Source organism: Dermochelys coriacea, chromosome 6 (assembly GCF_009764565.3).
Source record: "Dermochelys coriacea isolate rDerCor1 chromosome 6, rDerCor1.pri.v4, whole genome shotgun sequence".
NCBI classification, from domain to species: Eukaryota; Metazoa; Chordata; order Testudines; family Dermochelyidae; genus Dermochelys; species Dermochelys coriacea.
The window spans coordinates 55,977,168-55,989,491 of record NC_050073.1 but is presented as its reverse complement, the minus strand read 5'-3'; the positions used below and the strand labels follow the sequence as shown (position 1 = coordinate 55,989,491).

The following is a 12,324-nucleotide window of genomic DNA, read 5'->3' as shown; positions in this document are numbered from 1 at the left end:
ACCTGAAAGTGAGAACCGGCGTTCACATGGCACTTTTGTAGCCGGCATTGCAAGGTATTTATGTGCTAGATATGATAAAACATACGTATGCCCCTTTATGCTTTGGCCACCCTTCCAGAGAACATGCTGATGACACTAATTAAAAAATAATGCATTAATTAAATTTGAGACTGAACTCCTTGGAGGAGAATAGTATGTCTCCTGCTCTGTTTTACCCACATTCTGCCATGTATTTAATATTACAGCAGTCTCAGATGATGACTCCGCACATGTTGTTCATTTTAAGAACACTTTCACTGCAGATTTGACAAAACGCAAAGGTAGCAATGTGAAATTTCTAAATATAGCTACAGCACTTGACCCAAGGTTTAAGAATCTGAAGTGCATTCCAAAATATGAGAGGGATGAGATGTAAAGCATGCTATTAGAAGTCTTAAAAGAACACTCCAATGTGGAAACTACAGAACCCAAACCACCAAAAAAGCAAATCAACGTTCTGCTGGTGGCATCTGACTCAGATGATGAAAGTGAACATGCGTTGGTCTGCACTCCTTTGGATCATTATCGAACAGGACCCCTTATTATTATGGACCCATGTCCTCTAGAATGGTGGTTGAAGCATGAAGGGACATATGAATCTTTAACACATCTGGCATGTAAATATCTTGTGATGCCAGCTACAACTGTGCCATGTGAACATCTGTTCTCACTTTCAAGTGACATTGTAAACAAGAAGTGGACAGCATTATCTCCTGCAAATGTAAACAAACTTGTTTGTTTGAGTGACTGACTGAACAAGAAGTAGGATTGAGTGGACTTGTAGGCTCTAAAGTTTTACATTGTTTTATTTTTGAATTCAGTTTTTTGTACATAATTCTACAATTGTTTGTTCAGCTTTCATGATAAAGAGATTGTATTCCAGTACTTGTATGAGGTGAATTAAAACGTACTATTTCTTTTGTTTTTTATAGCACAAATATTTGTAATAAAAATAAATATAAAGTGAGCACTGAACACTTTGTGGTCTGTGTTGTAATTGAAATCAATATATTTGAAAATATAGAAAACATCCAAAAATATTTAAATAAATGGTATTTATTATTGTTTAACACTGCGATGAATAGCAATAAATTTTTTTAATCACTTGACAGCCCTACTAAATAGGGAAGAGTTTTTACAAAAGCTTTATGCCAATGACTTGCTGTGTGACCTTGATCAAGTAGGTTCACTGCTCTGTGCTTCAGTTTCCCCATATGGAAACTGGGAATTATAATAATTACATACATTCCCAGGGAGTGTTGTGAGGCTCAGTAATGTTTGTAAATACATGGAGATCCTTGGACAAACAGGGTGGGAAAAGTCCAGAGCAACTCCCCTCTTCATGTAAATCCCTGCTAAAATCTCACTTCTTCTGTGATGCCCACAAGTTGTGAGTTCATAATAAGTAAATAATAATTAATAACAACAGTTAAAATGAACCTTAATCAATTTAACATTCTGGATTTTCCACTGAGTTCTGTCTTCTCTATGTCAGTCTTTTAGACAGTAAGTTCACTGGGGGGCAAGGATTGTATTTATCATTGCCTCTTGTACAACATTCAACACATTGTCAGGGGTAAGTATGTAACAAAAAATAATAATTAACCCTCTTGTACTAGGAATCAGAATTTCAGTGCAAATGAACTGTCAGCAAGTAGTAGTGTCAGCTTTGTGCCTTTTGGTACTGTGTGAAATGTGCAGTCTTTTGCCACTTAGGTCACCATCAATCCAGCACTGCTGTCCTATGCCCCCAACCCTCAATATCATGCAGCTGACTTTTATCCTGCCCCAGAAGGGAGAGAGTGAAGCAGAAAGCAGAGTGACAATACTGTTTGTTACTGCAGGGAAAAGGATGGAAATGAGCTGAAACGGGAAGAGACATTCAAGTACCGGTTCAAGAAGGATGGGAAAAAGCATTACCTGATCATTAATGAGTCAACCAAGGAGGACAGCGGACACTACACCGTGAAGACCAATGGTGGGGAGTCAGTTGCTGAACTGATCATACAAGGTAAGTGTGACGTTCTGAAACTTGTGGGAACACCCTACATCCCCCATGTTCATCCTTATAATATGATGCTTTGGTATCTAATGCAAAGTTTGTCATGTCGGGTGTCTTTGGAAGACTCATGATGTACTAATCATTGTTGTTATGGTAATGTTATAGTATTTGTTATAGGTTGTAATTTCATGTATATAGTTATGAGGCTGAAAATGTGTCCTCATGGCTTAAAGCAAGCCCAGGCAAAAACTCTCCAAGAGCAGGGGGACAATTCACACCACATCAGGGCATGTATGGGACAAACCCAGCCCAGCCTCACAGGAACAAAGGACACTGGCCTAGACAACAAGACAGAATCTGTTGGGCTTTCAAGTGAGTCATCCCCCTTTCTTTGGTCTGTTTGGGACTGCGATGAAGTAATGCTCACCTGCCTCTGAAGAGGGGGGGCAAAGCCAAGAGGGAAGAACCAACATGATAAAAGGGAGAGACATTTGCCATGCTCTTGCTCTCACTTCCACCTCCATCTACAGACATCACCACCAAGCGATTGAAGTGCTGATCAAAGGGGAGAGCCTGGCTGAAGGGCAACCAGCCAGCCTGTGGTGAGAAACATTTAAGTTTGTAAGGGCACTGAAAGTGTTAAGATCAGCTTAGAATGTGTTTTGCTTTTATTTCATTTAACTAAATCTGATTTGTTATGCTTTGATTTATAATCACTATCTTTAAAATCTATCTTTATAATTAATAAATCTATTTGTTTTTTCCACCTGAAGCAGTGTGTTTGGTTTGAAACATGTCAGAGACTCCCCTTGGGATAACAAGCCTGGTACATATCAATTTCTTTGTTAAACTGATGAACACATATAAGCTTGCAGCGTCCAGAGGGCATAACTGGAAACTGCAAGACAGAGGTTCCTAGGGTTGTGTCTGGGACCGGAGATATTGGCTAGTGTCATTTGGTTGCACAATCCAAGGAGCAGCTTACATTCCAGAGGCTGTGCGTGAACTGCCCAGGAATGGGGGTTCTCACAGCACAGCAAGGTAAGGCTGGCTCCCAGAGTCGAGGACTGGAGTGACCTAGCAGATCACCGGTCCAGATAACACCAGGGGAATGTCACAGTAAGTTACAGGCAATGCCAGATAATCAAGGAGGTTGAAATGTGCAAGAGGGCTTTAGGTAACCTTTTCCATAATGGGATGAAAAGGTTAGTCCTTATGCCTGGAGAAAAATTAAACCATAGCTTGGGAAATGACCAGAGGCCTCAAGGAGAAAGAAGATTGTTAGATCTGTGAGCCAGATGTAATAGATATCCTGACTGCAACAGGTGCCTGGCTACCTGTCCTGTTAAATCCTGCATACTGTGGATTTCGCTTCACATTTCACCTCTCAACAAACAGCATCCTCAGCCCTGGCTCCCTCTCTTCTTTAAAAGCAACATTAACATTTTACTGTACAAACTAACCTTTGACCTGTTGATGTTTGTGTTGCTTCCTCCCACAACTCACAACCCTAGAGAAAAAGCTGGAAGTGTACCAGAGTATTGCAGACCTGACAGTGAGGGCACGGGACCAGGCAGTCTTCAAGTGCGAAGTCTCCGATGAGAATGTGAAAGGAATCTGGTTGAAAAATGGGAAGGAGGTGATCCCAGATGAGAGGATAAAGATCTCTCATATTGGCAGGTTAGTCCTGCTTCAAAAAGCTTGGACAGGATTGGGTATGACACTAAAGTCCTCTCTAGATAGTGATGAGGAAATGAATATAAGCCAAGATCCTGTTCTGCCTTCAGCTAACCGGAGAAAGTTGGAACCTTCCTCAGCACAATTAACATGTAGCCATTCCTCCCTTCTGTGATCTGCCTGGTTGTGTGCATCACATGTACAGTACCGGCATGTATGTAATTCTGCAGGTGTGCGTATAGTATGTTGGTCTACATCTGAACAATGAAGCATCAGCCCAGATTCTCAGCCTTTACTCTGCCTTTCATTTTTGGGTGGATTTAAATTGCTTAGAGACCACACTGAGGGTCACTTTAGAGAACAGACATAATCAAACAGATTGATACATTAGATAAGGATAGACAGATATCAGTACCGAGAAGTAAGTCTGTTTATGTTAATTTACTATAGTTTTTAATATATATATAGCAGGGGACTCAAACATGCAGCCCACAGGGTTATCTTCTGCAGCCTGCCAGCTCCCTGTGGCGCCCCCCCCCCCACAGAGTTTACCTAGAGCGGCTCCAGTCCTGAATGCACCGGGGCAGGGCAGGCTCCCCCGCACCGCTCCAGGAAGTGGCCAGAACCTAGAGGAGTGGGTTGGGGGGGGCCACAGGGGTCTGTGTGTTGCCCTGGCCGCTCCTCCAGGTACCTCCCCCGAAGCTCCCATTGGCCGCCCTGCCCCCGGAGTGCATCGGGCTGGACCTGCCTCCCGAACTCCTCCTGGAGCCGAACCCCCTGCCCTGAGCCCCCTGCTGCACCCTGCACCCCGACCCCCTGCCTTAAGACCCCTGCCGCACCCACATCCCTCCTGCACCCTGACCCCCTGCCCTGAGCTCCCTGCTGCACCCCGACCCCTCCTGCACCCCAACCCCCTGCCCTGAGCCCCTGCAACACCCTGCACCCTGACCCCCTGCCCTGAGCCCCCTGCCACACCCTGCACCCCCTGGGAGCAGGGAGGGGGCGGAGCTTGGGTGGGAATTTCGGGGAAGGGGTTGGAATGGAAGCAGGGAAGGGGTGGGAAGAGGCAGGGCAGGGGCGGGGCCTCATGGAAGGGGTGGAGTGGGGGGTGGACAGTGGTGCGGCCCTTGGGCCAATATACTAGCCCTCATGGTCATTTGAGTTTGAGACCCCGATATATAGTATATACTCATACACACACACATTTAGATGACTAAAATTTTCTAAATTGCCTAAAATTACTTAGGGTCCTAAGTTTACTGAAAGTTAATGGGACTTAAAAAGAAAAGGAGTACTGGTGGCACCTTAGAGACTAACAAATTTATTAGAGCATAAGCTTTCGTGAGCTACAGCTCACTTCATCGGATGCATTTGGTGGAAAAAACAGAGGAGAGATTTATATACACACACACAGAGAACATGAAACAATGGGTTTATCATACACACTGTAAGGAGATCAGAGTAGCAGCCGTGTTAGTCTGTATTCGCAAAAAGAAAAGGAGTACCGGTGGCACCTTAGAGACTAACAAATTTATTAGAGCATAAGCTTTCGTGAGCTACAGCTCACTTCATCGGATGCATTTGGTGGAAAAAACAGAGGAGAGATTTATATACACACACACAGAGAACATGAAACAATGGGTTTATCATACACACTGTAAGGAGAGGTTTCAGAGTAGCAGCCGTGTTAGTCTGTATTCGCAAAAAGAAAAGGAGTACTTGTGGCACCTTAGAGACTAACAAATTTATTAGAGCATAAGCTTTCGTGAGCTACAGCTCACTTCATCGGATGCATCCGATGAAGTGAGCTGTAGCTCACGAAAGCTTATGCTCTAATAAATTTGTTAGTCTCTAAGGTGCCACAAGTACTCCTTTTCTTTTTACTGTAAGGAGAGTGATCACTTAAGATAAGCCATCACCAGCAGCAGGGGGGGGAAAGGAGGAAAACCTTTCATGTACTCCTTTTCTTTTTGCGAATACAGACTAACACGGCTGCTACTCTTAATGGGACTTAGGCTCCCAAAGTTTTGTTTTGTTTTGTTCTGATGTGCTGTCTGCTGAGTTTCCAAGGAGGGGGATGGTGAACAAGCCTGCACTTTTTTGCCATAGTGTTGCTTGAGTTTACAATATGCTTGAGAGGAAACTGGTTCTGTTTGCCCTAACATGTTGATTTGATACTGGGAAGGTTATTAATGGCTTGCTGTGTGCTGCAGCCTGAATGCCCTCATTCTCTGTAGCAGTGTACCTCCTGACTAAAATTAAGAGAGTCACATGCTTGTGTATATTTTTCAGAATCCATAAGCTAACTATTGACGATGTAACCCCAGAAGACGAGGCTGACTATTCTTTTGTCCCTGAAGGATTTGCTTACAACCTTTCTGCCAAACTCAGATTTTTGGGTGAGTGTTGTGGAATCTGGTTCCTAATATGTAATGGGAATACCATGGGCCTTCCAAAGGAGGAATTATCTATATATAAGCACTATAGGGAGTTGTGGGACCAAATCATTTAATTGAATATTCCAGAAAGCTGTATGGAGATTTCCCTTCCTGATGTATGAACATGGCATATGTATTTTGTATTGTTATAGAGCTCACAGTGTCCTAGGCACTTTAATACATAAGAAGAAATGGCCTCTGCTCAAAAGAACTGATAGTCTAAGGCCCAATCCTGCAAACATTTACATACATGAATAACTATTCATGTGAGTAATCCTACAGATGTCAGTGACCTGGATCATCCCATTTAGATCCTTGCACGTGGAGGTAGCCTTGCAGATAGATCCTTTACAACAGTGGCTCTCAACCTTTTCAGACTACTGTATCCCTTTCAGGAGTCTGATTTGTTTTGCGTACCCTCAAGTTTCACCTCACTTAAAATTTACTTGCTTACAAAATCAGACATAAAAATACATAAGTGTCACAGCACACTATTACTGAAAAATTGCTTACTTTCTCATTTTTACCATATAATTATAAAATAAATAATTTGGAATATAATGTACTTATATTTCAGTGTATATAGTCTATAGAGCAGTATAAACCAGTCACTGTCTTTATGCAATTTTGGTTTGTACTGGACTTCACTTGTGCTTTTTATGTAGCCTGTTGTAAAACTAGGCAAATATTTAGATGAGTTGATGTACCCCCTGGAAGACCTCTCCGTACCCCCAGGGGTGCACGTACCCCTGATTGAGAACCACTACTATATGGACAGGAGTTGGGGGTAGGGTAGTCTCCTCCACTGCACTGTCCTTCCTTTCTCCAGACCTCCAGAAAGGCTTCTCTGTGCATCTACCCTGGGAGACAGAGTGGAGTCTGGGCAGCCCATCAGATCTCAAAGATTCCTCAGAAAAGATAATACAGTCCAATGCTGTATTATGTTTTTCAGTAGGGCTCAACTGAGGGATCCCATAAGCTGGGGATCCCATAAGACTCCAGCCAGGGAAAACCCTGGCAGTGTGGCTTCAATAGAGCCCAGGGTGAGGAAGAACTGAACTCAGTGTGGAGACACAGGCCCTCCAAGCAGATGGCTCTGGCCTTCAACAGACCTTACTAGGATCCATCAGGTTTGGAGCAAGCCTTGCAACCTCTTCTGTGTGAGGGGGATCCCACCTAAACACAGGTGCAGGGAGATATTCTGCTCCCCCCCCATAGATATTTTCACCCCCAGAGCACCTTTCCGTGGGGGTTATGCTGGGAGGTTTTCTTCTTAATGTATGTGAAAAGTGCTTCAGGTGGCACGTGACCAGGATTCATCACCAAATTTGGTGTACTGATTGGATCGCAAAGAGGGGAAGGGATAGAAACAAACAAATGAAGTGATTAGGCTGAGGACTGGCATATGATATGTTCATTCCTTTTAATATACATGTAAAATAGTTCCAAAATGCCCATAGCCACTCTTAGTTTCTCTTGTTTCTCTTTCAACCATTGCTTAGTTACAATCTCTATGTACTTTTAACCCTTGCATATACTACTGCTATTATTTTGTATGTTTTTATCCTAAACATTTTCCAAACTTTTTTTTAAAAGTTGCTTATTTTCTATTTCTATTTTTCTACATTGTTTTCTTGTCATTTTATCTGGGTCTGATCCTGCAAATACTTACAAACTATAGCTTTGATCCTGCAAAAACTTATTCATGGGGTTACATTTACTTATGCACACAGTCCCAGAGACTTCTATGGGTCTATGCATGAGTAAAGTTAAATGATGTGTGTGTTTGCAGGATTAGGGGGTTTAAATCACTGCCAATAGGATTACACATGGGAGCAAAGTTATTCACTTGAAAAACTCTTTGTAAGCCCTATTCTATTTTTTGTATTATTTTCTTATTTTACCAAGCCAGTTTCCAAAATATTATATCCACTGAGAGATTATTTAGTCTATTATTTGTTTTTAAATTATTTTTGGTCTGCTGATTATATGAAATTTAGCTATTTTCAGATCCATTTTTTTCCCCTTTCCAGAGATCAAGATTGATTTTGTGCCAAGACAAGGTAAAAACAATGTTCATTATTGAAACACGTGAGTAACATCTGAACAAGTCATCTTGCATGCTTTTCAGTAGCAGAACCTCTTCAATTTTAACATAACATCTGAGAAATGCCTCCCTTTTCCTGCAAAGCATTCAAACCATGTTGAAAAATATTTTATTTTCTCCACTTTTGCTACAGAACCCCCCAAAATCCATCTGGACTGCATGGGTCAAGCAGCCCCTGACACTATTGTTGTGGTGGCTGGGAACAAACTTAGATTGGACGTTCCCATATCAGGAGATCCAATACCCACGGTCATCTGGCAGAAAGTAAACAAGGTAATGTGTAGTCTGACAATGTGGCTAAAGCAAACAGGTCATACCAAGGAACTTCTTCTCTTTTTCACATATGATTTGAATTTCCAATTCTTACCTAAAAAACTTTTCCATATCCCTTCAAAACAAAGACATTTCTAAAACAGCAGCAAGGCAGCACCTGGTGATTTAGTTGATTTTGCTGTAGTCTTCTTGAACAGTGTTCTTTTTCTAAAGTGTTTATTTTCAGCACGGGGAAAACAAAAGGAAGGAAGTGGATGTGTTCTGCCCTTCTTTCTCTACTGCACATCAGCATAGTATCTACATGCCTAGGGAGAGGGCTGCCACCACTAGAGTACTGTCTTCTCACATCACAGGAAACAAGTAAGCCATGGTCATCAGCCCTCCCCACCACCTATGCCTCACAGGAAGGAAATGTTCTAGAGTCTCTCCTTTCCCATCCCGAGTTCTTTTGGTCAGTTTGTGAACAAATGGTACTTTCAATATCCTACTGAATGTCTTAGAAGCAGACTTATCTATACTAGTGGCCAGTTCTGTTGGGCATTCTGCCAATTTAGACTTTGTGAATTTAGAGGGTACCTGCTATTTTACCCGGTTGTTGGAGCAATTGCAGGAGGACAAAATAGAGGAGTATAAAGTAATACCGCAGCCAATGGTACTTACTCCTTTTATGGTGTTTGCTGAACCTTTTAGACTTTTCAATCTCTCTTCTTTAAGAATGAAATGCTACTTCTTAGTGTCAGATAAATGTTTTTCTTTTGTTGATATCAAAAGGCTGACCTCTTGTGGCAGTCATGTCTGGTAAGAATTTCATTTTGAGACCTGCCTCTAAACATGAGTGCAGTAAAGACTCTGCTTCCAGTTCACTCATATTCCCAGCACCCACTCCTAAATAAATCATAATGTTTTCCTTTGCAACCCAGAATTAGGAAATTTCCTTCAGTGACAAGATGGAGAGGGAATTCAATCTTCTGAATATTATCTTCTGATCATCAGTCCACAAAAAAATCCAGAAAACAGTTCCTAGAATAATTTTGCCTCTAAAAACATATGCAGACTTCATTATTATTTAAAATTAAAATTATTAATATTATTCCACAGAGGAAGCTAAGCCCCAAACCAGTCTTACCTCTTCCCCCAGCTCCATAACGGGCAGCAAAAAGATCCCATTCCTTCTCTGGGAATAGTAGAGCCCATACAGCCCCACCCTCCCCCCTCAAGCCAAATAAGTTTGTGGAAGAAAATCTTCTGGGAAGGATTACCCAAAAAGTTTTTAAGAACAGAGTAAATCAGCTGCAGCAGGCAACTTTGGATGAGATACAAGACATGAGTAAATAAGTAAGGATGACCATGAAGGACCATGAGGACAAGAAGCTGAACCTGATGCAAAGGAAGCATGGGGACTAGTGGAGGAAGAGCAGTAGCATAACTTCGGAGTATCTAGTTTGGCTGGTGTTAAAGGGCTGAATTTATTCCTTTCTGTAAAAGATGTTCATAAACCCAATACCCCACTAATACAGAAAGAATACTCTCTATTTTGCACAAATACATAAGCCCACTAACCTACTACTTTCATGGGACAGTGACTGAATCACTTCTATCTAGGCATCTGCTGCAGGGATCTCATAAACTTTGGTTTATGAGGCCATGAAACTGGTCTTGCTGATGCTTCCTTTAATTCTATTTCACTCTGGGAATGCATTGACCATTTTGGTTTTTTTTATCAGTTAATTTCCTTCTCATTTTTGTTCATTCATTCTGATCTTCATTTTTGTCACATCTCCCCTGCCAAGCAGCCAACATACCCTGCGTAGATCCTTCTTCTCTGTGTCTCAGACACAGCTTGACCAACTCTGCTCAATGAGATCTTTCTGACTCTTCATACAATCATAGAAGGGTAGGACTGAAAGGGACCTCAATAGGTCATCTAGTCCAGTCCCCTGCACTCAAGGCAGGACTACGTAATAACTAGACCATTCCTGGCAGGTGTTTGTCTCACCTGTTCTTAAAAACCTCCAATGATGGAGACTCCACAACCTCCCTGGGCAATTTGTTCCAGTGCTTAACTTCCCTGACAGTTAGACAGTTTTTCCTAATGTCCAACCTAAACTGCCCTTGCTGCAATTAAAGCCAATTACTTCTTGTCCTATCCTCAGAGGTTAACAAGAACATATTTTCAGCCTTCTCCTTGTAACAACCTTTTAATGTTTTTGAAAACTGTTATCATGTTCTACCTCAGTCTTCTCTTCTACAGATTAAATAAACCCAATTTTTTCAAGCGTTACTCACAGTCATGTTTTCTAGACATTTAATCATTTTTGTTGGTCTCCTCTGGATTTTCTCCAGTTTGTTGTCATCTTTCCTTAAATGTGGCGCCCAGAACTGGACACAATTCTCCAGATGAGGCCTAATCAGCATGGAGTAGAGTGGAAGAATTACTTCTCATGTTTTGCTTACAACATTACCTGCTAATACATCCCAGAATGATGTTTGGGTTTTTTGCAACATTGTTACACTGTTGACTCATATTTAGCTTGTGATCCACTATCAGCTGCAGATTCCTTTCCACAGTACTCCTTTCTAGGCAGTCATTTCCCATTTTGTATTTGTGCAATAGATTGTTCCTTGATAAGTGGAGTACTTTCCATTTGTCCTTATTCAATTTCGTCCTATTTACTTCAGACCATTTCTCTAGTTTGTCCAGACAATTTTGAATTTTAATCCTATTCTCCAAAACACTTGCAATCCTTCCCAGTACTGGTATTGTCCACAAACTTTATAAGTGTACTCTATAGCCATTATCTAAATCATTTATGAAGATATTGAGCAGAACTGGACCCAGGACCTATCCCTGAGGGACCCCGCTCAATATGCTCTTCCAGCTTGACCGTAAACTACTGATAAACTACTCTCTGGGAACGGTTTTCCAACCAGTTATGCACCCACCTTATAGTAGTTCCATATAGGTTGCATTTCCCTAGTTTGTTTATGAGAAGGTCATGCAAGACAGTATCAAAAGCTTTACTAAAGTCAAGATATGCCACAACTACTGCTTTCCCTGTATCCACAAGGCTTGTTACCTGTTAAATTAGGTTGGTTTGACATTAATTTGTTTTTGACAAATCCATGTTGACTTTTACTTATCACCTTATTATCTTCTAAGTGTTTGCAAATAGATTGCTTGATTATTTGCTCCATTATCTTTCATGTATTTCTTTGCTCATCTAGAACAGCTGCAATGTGCTAAGCAATGCTGATTCCATGGATTCCCCAGACTACAGCAGTGATTTAAGTAATGAGAGTAAGGTAAGTTCCTTATTATTTATACAAACCCATAAATATATCTGGTGTATTTACAGGCAAATGGTCCTGCCAAGAGGAGCTTAAAATTTAAAGTATATAGAACATAGGCATTAACATAATGGATCAGACCACTGTCCATCTAGGGCAGTGTCCTGCCTCACAGTGGCAATTATCAGATGCTTCAGAGGGAGGCACAAGAAACCCCTTAGTGGACACTTGTGGAATAACCTGTCTATAGGGGAAAGTTTCTTCCTAACCACCATTGTTTAATGATGGACTTTTGCCCTGAAGCATGAGGGTTTATAACACTTCTAAATATTTTTTTGTAAATTCTGTTTTACATAACTCTATCTACATAAGGCTATCTAACCCTTTTTTGAGTCTTACTAAAGATAACTAGTTGAAGAGATTAGTAGGAGGTGAGGAGAGATGACAACAGGTAAAGTGATGGGAATGTGAAGGACACAATACAAGATCATGACATTACC

The 12,324-nt window shown here is 41.5% G+C and overlaps 1 protein-coding gene across 1 annotated transcript in view; it reads left to right on the top strand.

Annotated features, from left to right (window-relative positions):
* The window catches only part of MYBPC3 (myosin binding protein C3), a 148,959-nt gene that overhangs the window by 74,223 nt on the left and 62,412 nt on the right, over nucleotides 1-12,324 (top strand). The window contains exons 19-22 of the mRNA XM_043515805.1: nucleotides 6,011-6,117; nucleotides 8,190-8,219; nucleotides 8,397-8,536; nucleotides 11,762-11,839. Coding sequence (XP_043371740.1) covers nucleotides 6,011-6,117; nucleotides 8,190-8,219; nucleotides 8,397-8,536; nucleotides 11,762-11,839 — 355 coding nt within the window. The remainder of the gene's footprint in view (nucleotides 1-6,010; nucleotides 6,118-8,189; nucleotides 8,220-8,396; nucleotides 8,537-11,761; nucleotides 11,840-12,324) is intronic.